This window comes from Girardinichthys multiradiatus, chromosome 6 (assembly GCF_021462225.1).
Source record: "Girardinichthys multiradiatus isolate DD_20200921_A chromosome 6, DD_fGirMul_XY1, whole genome shotgun sequence".
NCBI lineage: Eukaryota > Metazoa > Chordata > Actinopteri > Cyprinodontiformes > Goodeidae > Girardinichthys > Girardinichthys multiradiatus.
In genome coordinates, this window is record NC_061799.1 from 42,492,436 (window position 1) to 42,508,428 (window position 15,993).

General features: G+C 42.9%; 1 protein-coding gene across 2 annotated transcripts in view; it reads right to left on the reverse strand.

Moving 5' to 3' along the window:
• Positions 1-701: 701 nt before the first annotated feature.
• larp4b (La ribonucleoprotein 4B) overlaps positions 702-15,993 on the reverse strand; it is a 43,756-nt gene continuing 28,464 nt past the window's right edge. The window contains exons 4-17 of one of the 2 annotated variants that reach the window (XM_047368262.1): positions 14,252-14,425; positions 13,221-13,299; positions 9,548-9,684; positions 8,437-8,540; positions 8,014-8,124; positions 7,386-7,439; positions 6,404-6,610; positions 5,825-5,931; positions 5,435-5,698; positions 5,092-5,116; positions 4,824-4,988; positions 3,902-4,089; positions 3,699-3,810; positions 702-3,408 (exon numbers count right to left, since the gene is read on the reverse strand). In XM_047368262.1, the coding sequence (XP_047224218.1) occupies positions 3,076-3,408; positions 3,699-3,810; positions 3,902-4,089; positions 4,824-4,988; positions 5,092-5,116; positions 5,435-5,698; positions 5,825-5,931; positions 6,404-6,610; positions 7,386-7,439; positions 8,014-8,124; positions 8,437-8,540; positions 9,548-9,684; positions 13,221-13,299; positions 14,252-14,425 (2,060 nt within the window). In that variant the 3' untranslated portion in view covers positions 702-3,075. The remainder of the gene's footprint in view (positions 3,409-3,698; positions 3,811-3,901; positions 4,090-4,823; positions 4,989-5,091; positions 5,117-5,434; positions 5,699-5,824; positions 5,932-6,403; positions 6,611-7,385; positions 7,440-8,013; positions 8,125-8,436; positions 8,541-9,547; positions 9,685-13,220; positions 13,300-14,251; positions 14,426-15,993) is intronic. The other variant, XM_047368263.1, reaches the window with a different exon arrangement.

Consider the following 15,993-nt stretch of genomic DNA (forward strand, 5'->3'; position numbering starts at 1 on the left):
CGGGAGTCTTAGTGTTCAGACGCACCTCACCTCATAATGCTGTTTTCTGTTCATCTAATTATCTTGATGTTGGAGCAGAGGGATTTTGCTGTAGTAGAAAAATAAATATGTAGTGCTTCTGTATTCTGGAAATCTGCAGAGAAAGAGAAGCTGGGCTTGTAAAGAGGATGCTCGTCGGTACCACAGAGTCTTTTCTCCACTGTATGCTCAGTGAGGAAGAGGAGGAGGGCGGGGTCACAGCCGAAAACAAAGATGGAATGCCAACAAAAACAAACAAAACATTTCAGCAGAAACCAAACTCTGCAAACTAATTATTTTTAAAAAATTATTTTCCAAAAGCACAACAACACTTTTGTTTTTTATATCCTACATCCAGCGACATTATAGTTAACAAGGATCAATATATTTTTATAATCATTTTAAGGTACCTCTTATAGTTTTCTGAGTATTTACAACTGTACAAGCAAAGCACATACTTCAAAGTGCACGTTTGTAATACAGTTTGGACTAGTTGCATCTACAAGGTTTCTAAGGTTTCCCCCAAAAAACTAAAAGATGTTTTTCCTTTCATACAAATTTTACTGAAACAAAATCAGGGAAAGGAAAAGTAAACGCTGCCAGATTTTCTCTCCAAAGTAAGACTTTACCCAAAAATATTTTCCACGGCTTCGCTTCGTTAAGCTCGTTAGCATCCGGTGGGGGGGGGGGGGGGGGGGGGGGGGGGGGGGGTCTGATGCTCATCTTGTAGAAAAGTTAAGGCAAAGTTATTTTTCAAGTTTAAATAAAATTCAAGTTTTTCAAACACTGGATGGATTTTGTTTTACATTTTATGAGTACAGAGACTTTAACATGGATTTTTCCCCCTAATCTTCTCACTTAAAAAAAACCAAAAAAAAAAACAGCACTGCTTTATAAATAAGTTGATATGGAAACTTTTATCATTTTTCACCAATAAGAAAAGAAAATCAATCCATCCGAGTGCATCGCAATCTCTGTCCTTCAGAACAAAAACGAATTATTTTAAATTTTTTAAATTCTAATGAAAAGCAGCACAAAAAAAAAGGTTTTCCCTTTTCCAAACAGGCTCCTGTTTTCCTTTAGTGGGATTTTTGTTGCAGGAAGACGTGATAGAGACGTTGTGACGGTTTTCAAAGTGGTTTTTATTTTAAACGATCAACCTGAGCACAACTGATGAGCAGAAAGGGAACGTCCCATTTCCCCTAAAAAAAACTTAATTTCTCTAAACTATTTGACTTTTTGCCAGAGTGGCTGCTACAGTAAACAGATCTACCGACCAAATATCCCCAAAATTCCCACTCTGATCGTGGATTTTCAACACTTCGTTCTGACATTCGACAACTGCTATTTGTCCAGGTGGAAAAATCCCTTGAACTCTGTGCTTTGATTTCATCTCCGGTCTGCGAAAATTAATCAGCAAAAACCTGGAGCGAAGAGGCTGGGAAAAGGCTGTGTTTCCAATTCTTTGGATGAGTTATCCCAGTTAGAGCGAATCCAAGAGTGCAGAAAAACCAGGAGAAACAGATCCGAATGCCACAACCAAACACTAGAGAAGACTCAATGCGAAGGAAGGAGAAGGAGTTTCAATTATTTCTATCCAGGAGGGGAATATTCCAGACTTTCCTGCTCCAAACCAACTTGCCTGTGCCTCTTTAACATGTAAACACACACAAATCTGTTCATTCACCTACATCTCTTCCACTTTCATAAAACTATTCCAGGTTTATTCCAGATTTTGCACTTCCTGGATTCTTCAGCTACAAACGCAGTTCTGCACGAGGAGAAATCCAGACTCTAAACACTGCAGCCTCACCAGCACCAACTGCTTCAACAAGAACAACTAATCATTTTCCGTAAGAAGTCATCAAAACAACAAGAAAAGGCTTGAAAATCCCTCCTGCAAAACTATGGAGACCAAATTCCCTCCGGTTCTCCTTGTGTTGTAGATCTGTGGATGTAAACCAGTAATAAACAAGTCGCAGTAACTGGCTCCAGGAATCCACGTCTAGCACCGTGATCTGGGAGAAATGCTTGGAATCAGTGCCGGTGCGCCCAATCTTGTTTTTTCTCCCTGATTTCAGCAGATATTCCAATTAAGTGCAAACACCTGGAAAACTGCCATTTTTCCAGAGCGTCCGAATGATAACTAATGGCGTCGTGAAGTTTTCCCAGTGTTTTCCGACATCTCGGACTGAAACCAGCTGGATTTGATGATGGATTTTTAAACCGCATCACTGCATCTCACTTCCGTTTACAGTACATCTCTGCTAATTAGACCAAGTGTAACAAACAGGAAAACACTTCCAGACACTTCCCAACAGATGATTCAGTGTTTTTCCTGAAGAAACGTTTCAATCAGAGACAGTTTGGTGCCGTTGCAGCCCAGCAGGCCTCATTAGCAGGGAAAAGAAAAAACAGGAAGCAGATCTGTGCAGGAAGAAGCAGCCAGGGTGACACCCAGTGGTAACTATCAGTAACTGCATCAACAGTCAAAATCATCAAATGGAGCTGAGGAGAAACAAAAATAAAACAAATAACGTTAGTGTAAATAGAAAAATAAACGTTCTGGGATTTGGATGTTAGACGGGATAGGCTCATATTTAAGATCCAGATACGGTGCCGCTCAACATGCCACAAGCCTACGGGTCACAATGAAAACCTAACAAGGTGAATTCTGATTCCCATCATCTGCTTCGTCACACTGGAGACCGATTTTTATCCCACGCGGCAGTTCGTTCAGAACTAAGTCTGTTTGGGCCGAGCCGCCTTAACGGCCGCGTAGGCACAGCTGCAGAGGAAAGAGGGATGTAAAACTAAATAAAACAAAGATTTGAAAAATCAAATAAATAAACTAAAAGAAGAAGAAGGGACATTGCTCTACATGCACAGTAAAGTGCTTTATATCTGCAAGCCCCTGATCCAGAAAAGAAGGCGTCCTCTATGCTTGTTTGCTGACTGGTGATACTGGGATATAAGTTGAGTAGCCCCGACTTATTTACTGTTTTTTAAACTTGAAAGTGGAGCGTAGTGGAGGAAGAAGAGGGGCCTGGAACCGCCTTACTGCGGGGACTTGGGTGGGGTGTGTTGGGCATCTTTGCTGGAGGTTTTCCCTGGGTGTGGGGGTGGGGAGGCCCACCGCCCGGCCGGCCTTCGACCCTCCTTTAAGGGTCTGCCCTGGGTGACCGAGGCAGGGCCGGCTTTGGAGGAGGGGTGGTAAGTCTCTCGGGCCTTGTGCTCCCCTGATGGGGTAGAGGTGTCAGTGCACTTCTTCTCCTCGCCTGCAGGGGCAGCGCAGCTTGGTTTGGCTTCCTTGGGGGTGGCTGAATGCAGTGATGTGGGGGCATCCTTCGCTCGCTGGCAGATCTCAGCATAGGAGGGCTTCCTCAGCTCCTGTCGGGAAAAATCCGCAGCTGTGAAAATATTCTGCACACATCTGGACAAAACATGTCGGATCGTTTTTTAAAGGAAGGAAAAAGGTTTCAATAAGATTTTCACCAACTGTAAGGAGCTTTACGAGCTTCTAAAGTTGAACATGTATGTACCTTTAAGAGCTCAGAGAGGTTTAAATAATAGATCCAAAACATCTGCTTTTATACATCTGTGTTTTTGGGACATGAGAAACTGAGCTGTGAAATAAAACTGATGTGAAGGAGATAAAAACAGCAGAGCTGAACACTGACCGTGGCAGCACCGTTGACTTGCACCGATTTGCTTGCAGTGGACAGAGTGCCGGGAACACGCTCCACAGATGGCTGTGCCTCCTTCGGCTTCACCTCAGTCACCTTCACCTCCCTGGAAAAAAGGAACGCCAACAGGAAGCTGGTGAAGAAGACTGACATCTTCTCCCTGAACTTCACAGCAGAGGTTTTATGAAACACCTTACAGTGAGGCCGAAGGGACGGGACTGTGTGTCGTGCCGGGGGCTGGGGTCGATTTTGAGGCTGAGGGAGCCGTCGGGGTTGTGGGTGAGGGCTGGATGTTCGGAGGCAGCAGGGAGGCGGAGGACTGGAGAGGCTCTTTGGGACCCGCTGGAGGGAGATCACTGCTGCTGCTGGAGTCTGGATTTACATTCTGTAAAAACATAAACCAGTTAGAGGAGCAGTTCCTTAAAAAGTGTCTCTAAGCGTAGGCCCTCAGGGCTCGCCGTCCTGCATGTTTACAGCGTTTCTCTGCTGCCCAACATCTGATTTACATAAATGGGTCAATAATAAGCTTTAAGACTTCCTGAGGAGGTGATTGCACTTCCTACATTTCTTCCATGTAAATCCCCAGATTTGTCCAGGCTGGACTTTCCAGAGCTATTCTAAAGTTTACCAAGAATTTGTGGGAAATATTTCTACAGTTGGCAGGATTTAAAAATCCTGGAAATACCAGAAAGAGGAAGGAGGAAAGAAATGAAGGATTCAAAGATGGAAAATAAGACAAAATGAACGTTGGGAGAACGAAAGGTTAGAGGTAAGGAAGCGAGGATACAGAGGTAAGAAGGTGGGTAGGTAGGTTAAAACAAATGGGATGCTGAATGTCTGAAAAACAAATATTTTTCCATTCTCGTATTTTCTGTTTCCCATACTTATCCAGACCTGGAAAATCCTGAAATCAAACTCCATACTTTTTTTTTTTTTTTTTACATGCATAGGAACCCCAAGGAATGCAGTCAACATTTAAATGAGGCGAGCTAGAGAAGACATATCTTAAACATGCAAGACTTTGGGTCCTGTTGCAGAACACCGCTCCAAATCAAAAGGACCGACAGAAACTAAATAAAACAAAAAGAAATGGACAGAAAACATGACTAGAGGTCTCACCCGCTCCTTAGTGGTTTCAACAACCACGCTGCTCCCCAGGCGGCTCTCGAACGCCTCGTCCGTCTTGAGCTGTCCGGCTGCTCCCGGAAGCGGAGGGAAGCTGGAGAGGCCGAGCTCGAAGCTTGGAGACGGAGGTTTGGGAGGTGGCGACTGAGGGGTCGCTCTCTGCACGGCGATAAACAGAATCAGCACAAAACTCAGACTTAGGAGCTACAGCGATGGTGACACAAGAACATTTCTGAACGATGACAGGACAACGAGTACTTACCGTAAACTTTTCATCCCTCTTTTTCCTAGAAGAAGAAAAAATGTTTCCTTTAGGAAGGAGAACATCTGAATTTCCAAACATCTGACCTAACACTGACCTACAGCTAGAAGGTACTAAACCTCAGCAATGAACAGTTTTCTGGTTCTAGCTGAAAAAATGCAATAAAACACATTTTTCTTTACAAAGTGTAAGAACTGAAAAAGGATTTGAATCTAATTCATTGCAGGTAAAAGTTTTTGGGTACTCAGACCATTTTTAACTTGTTGTTAGTTTAGGAAATAAGTGAATACACCCATCACTGGTCTGCAAAAAGGTTTGGTTTCCGATCAGAGGACAGATTTACCTTCCTCGGCTGACTCCCAGGGAATAATCTGGAATTAAAGGTTCGGTCACCCGGCCCGTGCCCGCGGCGTCTCTGCGAGGGAAGGCCGCTGTGGAGGGTAACCTGGTTCTGGGCTGACTGGAGGGGAGCCGCGCCTGCGGGCTGCTGCGTACTCCGTTGAGCCTCTCGCTGGGGAAGCTGGGAAAGAGGCCGGGGCTGTCCAGGAGCCCGGTGCTGCGGTCCACTGGGGGGAGCGTCGGCCTCAGGTGGGGTTTACTGTGATTCCTGAGGGGAAAAATGAAGTCCAGTGTGACGTGGAGTAAAAATTATTGATGTAACATTATTGTACGTATGTCTAAAAAATTAAAACTTGTTTCCCAGAACCGGCTGAAGCTCCAGTGTGAGACCAACCTGTTCCTGGGTGAGAAGTGTCTGACTGCGAGCGGCGACGATGCTGGTTTGAAGCTGTGTGATGTGGTGAATCCATTGATGAACTGGTTGTTGTGAAAGGGCGTGACCTAGGAAATGTATTCACTCGTCAGCTTCATGAACAGGAAGTGAACTGGATGCTTCCTACTTCTGGGTTCAGGAAACTCTGAACACGAGCGGCAAATTGACACCATTCAAAACAACTGAAACCATAAAGACGTCAGATCTGGAGTAATTTTCCCCTGCATCGCTTGGCATTAGGCAGGTATTAAACTGTGTGATTTTCACCAACAAATAACCATGTTGCTTGGTACTGAGTAGCCCAGCCCATTGGTTCTGTCTAACTTCCTGCACTTTTCTAAAGATCGAAGAAAAATGTGTTTCTCTTTGTGTCATTTTCCTCCAGTTTGCTCCAGTAAAACAACATCTGGGTCCCTGTACAGAATCTACTGCGCCCCGTAAATGTAAACCTCTGTCTTGTCCACCAACTGCTCTTCCTGCTAATTATTTTGCTCTGAAATCTGCCACTTTAGGCACTGAACTGTGTGTTGCAAAGCATACCAGCCCCGGGTCGATGAAGCCGTGCGTGGTGGACCAGGCCTGCGGCGTGATGAGGCTGTACAAAGGGAACTGCTGCTGCGGGCTGTAAACAGGTGGGATGTAGTAGGACGTGTAGCGCTGCTGAGCGTACGGGTTCACCTCCACCGGCCGGTAACCGTTCTTTGGCATGAAAGTGTTGATGGCGATTGCCTTAGCCTTTATCCTCGCCTGCAGGAGAAAATTAAAGGATTAACCAAGACAGAGAAACTCAGAGGAGATCGATGGACCTACACACCAGAACCATATGGTATTCATGAAAAAGTGGATTTATTTTTATTAGAATTTAATTTAATTTGAATGTAAAGATTTGGAATTAAGTTGGATTGATTGTACCTGAATTGTACTTTATCCTAAAGGACTGAGTTTGACTAGATAAACTGGATTTTGAGGTGATTTCACTGAATCACTGAAAAAAAGTTTCAGATCAACTGTGGTCCAAACACAGAGCAGACAGAACCGGTGTGTTCACATGAAAACGAAGGAGTGATTAACGAGTTCTCTCACCTGCAGTGATTTCTCCAAACAGCATCTCTGGTTATTAATTATGAATGTTTAACTCTGCTGCAAACCTGCTTTATGAAGATCTAAAGCAGATGTTAGTTATTTAAATAAAAGTATTAATTAGTCAGTCAGCCGCTGCTGCTTTGTAAGAGGGATTTTATCTCTGAATAAATATACAGATGTGAGAACCGTAAACAACTTGATTATTAAATTCCACTGTTCTAGAGTTTAAAGAAGTTAAATAATCCCTGTTATTATATATATATATATATATATATATATATATGAAGGAATATCTCTGCATCATTTAAATAGAAAAAAATCCACTTTGTTTGAACACAGAAGTGATTGTGTCCCAGTTTCACAATAAAAATCATAAAATAATTAGTAACAAAACAGTGATGAGTAACAGCCTATAGGTTCTAAATGTCCACTTAACTACCTTAATTGGCTTCCCTTGGAAGGTCTTCACTTCTTCACGAAGATACTGATATGCCTTTGGAGAAAAAAATGAAAACATGAATCAGATGGATGGACTCCTGTTGACCCGACTCGGACCAGTCCACTTGTAAAATACAACCTTTCTTCACACTTTTCAGGTCAGAATTACCTCATTTTCACACTCAAAGATCTATAAAAGGTCAGTGTTTAAATGCTTAACCTTGGAAATATGATGGATGGATGGTTTTTAGCAAAGGATTTCAGAGTCTGAGGTATAAAGGGCACAGGGTTCACCTCCATGATCACCTGCTCTAGGAAGTGTCTAAAATGTCAGAAGCTGATGTAGAAGATGAAGGAAAACCTGGTGGTACGGTCACCAGGAGCATCTTTCATGTAGAACCAGCATAAAGGTGCTCCGATTGGAGCAACAGATTCTTAAAAGTTCTGGTCTTTATCATCCAGACAAAGCGAATTACAAATATATTTATCCATACTATATTTCCTCTTCCACACATATTCAGGCCTGGAAATAATCCAATAAAAACCCCAACTTTCACCCACGTTTCAAAGCTTAGTGGAACCCCACATGTATGAAGCGGGGTGTTTCAGAGATGTAGAAGACGTTTTACCTGCTGTGCATCTGCTTCTGATTCAAAGGTGATGAACCAGTTGTCGTTGTAGGCAAATTCACAGTTGATAAACTTGGGTAAATTGTTCCCTTTGAAAAGGGCTTCCACCTCCTGGAAAAACAACATCAGGAACATCATTCACTGAGGAGAACTAGAACATGTTCCAGAAGCTTGAAAACAAACGCGTTATAAACAAATGGGAAGAGACAAATAATGGAGACAAACATTACATCATCAGAGAGACTTTTCTTTTAAGGGTTAAATAAAGGAGCTTTTGGAAGAAGAAGAGGAAACTAGAAATAATCTAGATCTGGTTTTATTCTGGGCGTCTTAGAATAAATACCAGAACAAGACCAGTAATGAAACACAGAGGTCAGTACTTCATGACAGTGAACTGGTTTCATCAGTGAAGTCAGAACACACCTCTACAGGTGTGCTCTCTGGAACCTCTCGGAGGATCACAATGCAGCGGTTCTGATTGGGTCGCACCTTCTCCCCCTTCTCGTCCACCTGGACCAACGGTAAAGCTGCAGGACGGCACACACAGAGAAGCTTCAACAATAAAAAAGTCAGCAGAACATTGGTTGTACATCCCGTCATGTTTTGGACTGGTAGCAAGAAAGTCTCTAGTTTGAATCCCGGGTCCATTCTGTGTAGTTTGCATGTTCTCCCTATGCAGATGTGGGTTCTGGTTCTCCTCTGGTAGTCCGGTTTCCTATGTCAGTGTAACACATTCAAGTCCTGAACTGTTTTTGAAATCACCCAGCAGGTGCCGGGGTTTGGATCAATATCCCTCTGAAAGATCCGACAACGACCCGTTTTTCAGTTTTCATTCGTACTTTCTGTGGGATTCTCAAAAACGAATCATTTTGAGGCTCCTGACTGAAACTCAACAACAGAACATTTGTGGCCCTCCAGCAGATGGCGCCGATGCAGATGGGCACCTTTATCGTAGTAATTATTAAGGCTGAAGTCTCAGAGTTTTTCGGATTCATTTATGTTCTACAAAAATCAGACTAGTTTGTTTCATTAAATATTGCATGTTTAATTTATTGGTGAGCAGAAGTTTTTAATGTGAATAGAACATTTTTAATTATGGCCCCCTGAGTACTTTCACCTGGTTTTGGCCCGCAATGCCAGCACCAGCTCTAGATTCAGTCTGAATAATTACTTAATTCAGCTCCAGCATCTAGTTATTCTCAACTAGCAACATCTCTCTGACGTTTATCATTAAATGCTTCCATGTTAATGCATTAAGCTTTCTAATGGTTTGCTTACAGCCTTCACTACCCTTCAAATTAAAATGTAAGAGCTTGCCGGGCCTTCAAGGCAGAAAGCTTTAATTTAGGCTGTAAACTCAGCCTGTGTTTAAATCACAGGTAAGACTCTAATGGTCGCACTTTAATAATCTGTCCTAGGAAATCAGTCTGAACCACTTCCTGCAGCTGAATGATGTCACACAGTTTGGTTTAAACTGGTGGTTAAACATAGAGGTGGAATGATGCATGCTGGGAGATAGCAGGGCTTTACTCACATCGTAAAATGTCCACTATCAGCTCCACATCAGTGCTGAGCTTCTTGACGTGGTCCAGGTTGGCCACCGTCACAATTGGCACATACTGGTCGCTGTCCATCTGGGAGATGAGGTACATGTCACTGGCCAGGTTCTCCCTGACAGATGAAGAGGAAGCAGACGTGGTTAGGGACATTTTAAAGCAAACCAGCTCACAATATGACGTCCCAGTCAGATCGACTGGACAGAAATCAGTGACAAAGCAGCTGATGCCCAAAGAATAACTGGAGATCTCTAGACACTGAGGGACCACTTGATTTTACGAGTCAGTCCAGCCCAAAGAAAAGCCTGTATGAGTAAACAATGTGCATCTCTTAGTCATCACCTATTTCACTTGCTTTGCTTGGCTGCTTTCTTGCATCAAGATGTTTCCTGAAAGGAAAACGTTGAACTGCTGAGATTCTCCGTTTCAGTTTCTGCATTAATCATTACCCAGGATTAGAACCAATCAGAGCACACCTGGTTTCTATGAAATGTTTTAATCTAATGTCAGAAACTATTGAGGAAATGTAGGAGAAAAACAATGTAACTTTGCGAGAAATTGACTTTTAAGCTGCAGCGGTGTGTCCAGCACTGCAGAGGCGTTTCAAACTATGAAACGGGCCTTTCATTCGGACCATGCCTGACGCCTACAGAGACACAATGACAAACAGATGCCTGGTCCCTTAAACAGAGTCCAGTCTCATTCAGGGCAGACATAAATACATAAATAAGTAGTTTTTGGTAAAAGCAGCATGCTGGGATTTTTTTATAAATCATTGATGATGGTAAACTTCAATCAGAAAATACTTTCATAACAGCTTCAAACTCATAAGATGCATAAAGACCAAGAAGGTGGAGCAGCCAGAAGGAACGGCCTGATTTACATGTAATTTGATACAAATGTAGATCAGTGACGCAAATGTTTTACTTCAGAAGCACACGACTGACGACTGATAAGTTTCATGTCTGCTGCCGGAACCAGCTGAGGTGGTTCAGGCATTGGGTCAGGATGCCTCCTGAGCATCTCCATCTCTGGGAGACTCCCGGGAAGACCCAGAAGTGGCTGGAGGGATGATAAATATCCCGTCTGGCCTGGACACACCCTGTGATCCTCCAGAATGAGCTGGAGGGTTTTCCCGGGTAGAGGGAGGTCTGAGGACACGGCTCCAGGAGGGAATGACCAAACAAATAACACATGGCGCACCCCCGTCCCTCCAGAAACACAAACGGCAACGAAGTGGAAATAATTCTCGGTCCAGTTTTACTTGTGGAACTGATAGATATGTTAAAAATACCCAACATCAGCCGATAACGATGTTAATGCCGATATATCGTGCATTCCTGACAGTAACGGTTATTCAGCCCATAAGGAGCTGGCTGCCAGTCTCGAGGTGGAGCAGTGTGCCAAACCAGACCAGGGTTGAGGAACTCACTCCAGAACCTTTTCTGGAAATGTATTTAAGGGAGTTTAAAGCAGAGCAGAAGGACAGGAACGTTTCATAGTTCTGAAGCCGTAGTTTTTTATAACCGTGGTATACAATGAGACCTGCGTCTGGACCAAGCCTACTACGGACAAAATGTGTTGGTGGAAGGTTCTCGCCTAGCCGGTCAGGAGTTTAAATCTTTCCCCAAACACACAAGCTTGGGACCAACATTGAGGAACAACAGCACGGATCTGCTTGATCTTGGGGCTGAATGTGGGCTGATGCAGCAGAGGATCATACAAGAACTGCATGACTCGGTTTCTGCACTGAATCACTGCTTCTATCCGGGCCTGAAGGCTGGTCCGACTGACTTGGGACCAGCGCTGAGTCTGTAATACCAACTCTGTTTGATCTGATCTACATGAAGATGTATTTTTGGGATGCCCTCAGGTGTGTGTGTGTGTGTGTTCGTGTGTGTGAGGTTGGACTGTTCTGAGTTCCCCTGTGATCGACTAGTGACCAGCCCAGGGTGTACCGGCCTTTCTTCCAGTACCACCAGTTGGAGATAGCCACTGGCCTGTTCAGACCTTTTAGCCTTTGTGTTTATTTTCTGTCAGACTCTTATTATCTGTAACTGCTGGATATAATTTAAAACATCCACAACAATGTTCCTGTCCTCCCTGAGATGAACTGTTTGACTATTAAATGTGTTTTCTGAACCTTGTTTACCTGATCAGAGGTTTTCTGGTTTAAAGACAATTTAAAGTGAAAATCCATTTAATGTATAGATAAAAAGAGCCTCTCTTTCTGGTTGTTACTTCGCTCTGTTTCTGCTCACTGGTTTTAGAGTTTGCCCAGACGGATCATTTAGCTCTTATTCAGACATTAAGTCTACCAGCTTTTATACAAATTGTCACGGTACCCCATCATGGTGCCTTCAACTCCTAAGAACATTCTGGGTTTTCTATACTGAATTTTTCATCAGATTTGGCACAACAGTCTTGATCAACACTGGCTAACATCATCATGATCAGCAGCAGGCTTCAGGGTGGAGTTTCTGAATCAACCAGGGAGGAAGTAAACAGTAACACACCCTGTGCAGAGCAGATCCATTCCTGTTTTCTGTGTTTGTTTGCGTTCACACGTTGGCCGGTCAGCCGCCACATATTTTCAGCTGCCAGCAGATGTAGTCCCTCGAGGACCCAAACAGCTGATAACCTTAATGTCACACAGACCACTGTGGGCCCTAGAGGTTTAACCAACGTGGAAAGTTGATAAGAATGTCGTCGTGTTGTGGTGTTGGCGACCCGAACCCACAGAGTTTCACAAGAAAGGAAAAAACACTGTGGACCAAAAAGGCGGCTGCTATTACCAGAATCTTCTGTTTGTGGCTCAGTGTAAAAGTGGAGAGCATTTCAGTGATCAGATTTTGTGGAGAGTGGAGAAAAAACAATTTTTAAGAAGGAACAATGACCACAGTGTTAATAATTATACATGATGGCTTCACACTGAGTCATCATAGTTTTGTTTCCAAGCAGCAATCTGTTTTCACTCGACGACATCCTGAGGTAAACTAACTCATAAAGCTTTGTCAAAACATCATTTTTATCACCTGACACAAATGTTAAGTAGGTCGAAGCGCAGCATTCAGCCACAGAGGCCAAAAAACTATTTCTGATTCAGTCATTGGTGACTTTGACCAGACTGTACCCAAAGCTCATTGGTTCAGATCCTAGATGAAGCCACATAAAGAGCTCCTAATACCTCTGTGTGCTTTTCCTGAAAGACTGAAAGTACTCCTGGACCTGAACTTCTTTGTTTACTCCTTTCTCAGACACCTAGTCGGTCGCATCACTTGGCCGCTTATTCTAATCCAGGTTGTGCAGGAATTGGGATTATGCCTTTCCACTGTTGCCACGTACATGGTCGGTATGAGGGGGTTGCAACAAAGTTAACAACTTGATGCAATGAGCCCTCCACTGTCTCCATATGCTCACTCAGAAGGAGGGAATCCTGCAGGGGGAAGGGACTCGATGCACTGAACTGCATTCTTCAACACTTTATCATTAAGAGCTGTTAATAAATCCTGCTGGAAATGTTTTGTGTAACTCATGTTTGCAGCGCTGCAGGTAAACAGATTCCCTTACAGAACCTGTAAAGAACCGGCAGTAACATCACCTCCGACTAAGCCCTGAAACTGGAGGAAAGGTTCTATGAGCTGGACTCACCGGGACAGGCAGAACTCCAGGGTCTTCTTCAGGTGCTCTCTTAAGCCCTCCTGGGTGTTGTCAGGCTGAGAATCACTGCCTGATGACGAGACGAAAGAGAAAAATGATTTTATTAAAGATAAAAATTATTTTTCAGCAGCTTGGTAGAAAACAGACAAACTGAACCAAAAATGAAATGAATGAAATGGCATGTAACAGAACAAAGAATATTTAAAACTGAACCAAACAGGAAAAAAACATAATTCTTGGCAAAAACCTCCCTTCTAGAGCTTAATTATGTGACTGATATCCATCAGTTAAGATAAATTAGTTTAGGGTTTGAATCAGTCTGCATCACTGCTTGCAGAGGACAATCAATTTACAAGAATCCTGCAGAACACTGTGGTCTCAAATGGATCAATTTAACTGAAGTTGAGACGCTGTGTTCTAAGATTTCTGTGAATCTTCTCCTCCTAAAGCTGCGTTATGGTTGTTGTCTCCTTTTCAAACAGAGAGCACCTGGACATAAAACTCTGGTGACAGGATCCTGCATGGAGAGGCTAATCAAATTTGAATGCTGCTGTGAATTAAATCTTTAGGTGGCCACTTGCCTCCAAAGAATGAATTAAATGGAGCCGAATGGAGGACTACTTAGATGAAGCGGTCTCATTTTCATCAGCTGGACTCTCAAACAGAATTCAAACTGTGTTGCAGGTCCTGCTAAGCAGGGGATTCACCTCTAATTACCTAATGATTTATCTGCTGGAGCAGAACGGGCCTCCTCAGCTGAGACAACGTCCACAGCCCAGGTCGTTTCACTGCATAATTACGTCCTAAATCCTCACAGTAATAAAGACATGAAGGCATACACATTCACAGTGACCTCATCTGAATCGCTGCTGCTTTTAATTCCAGATAATTACTTCACCAACTGGGCTGTCTCTGTCTGGTTCTAAGTGCCACAGCTGTTGGACTCTGAAGGCGGTGTATGTGAAACCTCTGGACCCCACGGAACCACTCCTCACAAACCAACCAGTCACTAACCAGCCCACCTGTGTGCGCTGGCTGCCCAGGCTCGGGGTACTCTGTGTAGGCGGGCTCCGAGCCCTCCAGTGTGACGGTGGCAACGGGGGCTGGCTCTGCTAGCATTACTGGTGCCGGTGGAGGCTCATCTGGGTCAGTTAGCTGAGGCTCCTTGTAAGCTTTGTCCTCACTGGCTTCAAAGCCTGTGACAATCAACAAGGGTAGTTGTAGTTATGGATAAAACAGGCAGTAAGATTATGAATATCCTCTTAAACCTGGAACATCTGAGCTCTAACCAAACATTAGCTACATGCTAACATAAGAGGCTAATTGTGTTTATCTCATTCAGCAACACATGTTTATAGGCTCATCAATTTACCCATAAGCCCATCCTCCACCTTCGCCTCACAATAAAAATAATAAAAAGTGATCCTTAAATGATGAGCATAAATAATACATGAGGGCAACATAAACAACTAGGAGATGCAGCAGAGAATCAGTCTGAGATCAAAATCAGTAAATTCCCCTTGATTTGCTCTGACTGCCCGGGCAAATACTGAAAAAATATGAATTACTTTTTAACATTTATTTTATCAAATGCCTGAAAACTCCCTCCCACCATTTTCAGTCTGTAAACACACCAACTGTGTGAATTAACTCGCTTGTTTGAGCTTAATGAACATCAGATAGAGGTTAGGGACACGATGTCTCTGGTGCATCTCAAAAACAAATGAAAACAATGAAATGACTTCTGGCATTGAGTGTAAAGACATAACAATATTCTCTCATAACCCTGTCCTGTCTGACCATTTCTTAATAACCTTTGACTTTAATTTAACCGAGTACTCCACACCTGAAAGAAGATTTCATTATAGTAGATCATTATCAGGTGATGCTTTAACAACCTTTAAAGAATCTGTTCCACTTTTAATTTCCTCATTATCACTAAAAAACACAGTGGAGGGCAATAATTCTGTTTCTTCCCCTTCACAAATTGATTCTTTTGTTCATAGTGTTTCTTCATCATTGCGTGATGCATTAGACGATGTAGCCCCGTTGAAAAAGAAGGTAATCATTAATAGGAGGCTAGTTCCTTGGTTTAATTCAGAGATGCGTACTTTAAAGCACAATGTTAAAAAATTGGAGAGAAAATGGCGCTCTACACACCTAGAGGATTCCTACTTAATCTGGAAAAATAGCTTACTGTTGTATAAAAAGACACTTCACCAAGCCAGAACAGCTTATTTCTCATCATTAATAGAAGAGAACAAGAATAATCCTAGGTTTCTCTTTAGTACAGTTGCTAAACTTACACAGAGTCATAGCTCTGTTGAGCCATCCATTCCCTTAGCTCTCAGCAGTCATGACTTTATGGGATTCTTCTTAAATAAAATTGATTCTATTAAAAATAAAATCTTTGACATACTCCTGAAGATGATTACTTCATCCTCAGCAAGTGAGACAACATTGGAAATAACTGCAGAACCTGATTTGTGTTTGGACTGTTTTGATCCTGTGGAGCTTCCTGAGTTATCAGAAATATTAGCTTCATCTAAACCTTCAACTTGTATGACTTGATAAATTACAGACCTATATCCAATCTTCCATTCTTATCTAAAATTCTTGAGAAAATAGTTGCTAATCAAATGTGTGAACATTTATACAGCAATGACCTGTTTGAAGAGTTTCAGTCAGGTTTCAGAGCTCATCATAGCACTGAAACAGCTCTGTTGAAAGTCACTAATGATATTCTTATGGCCTCAGATAATGG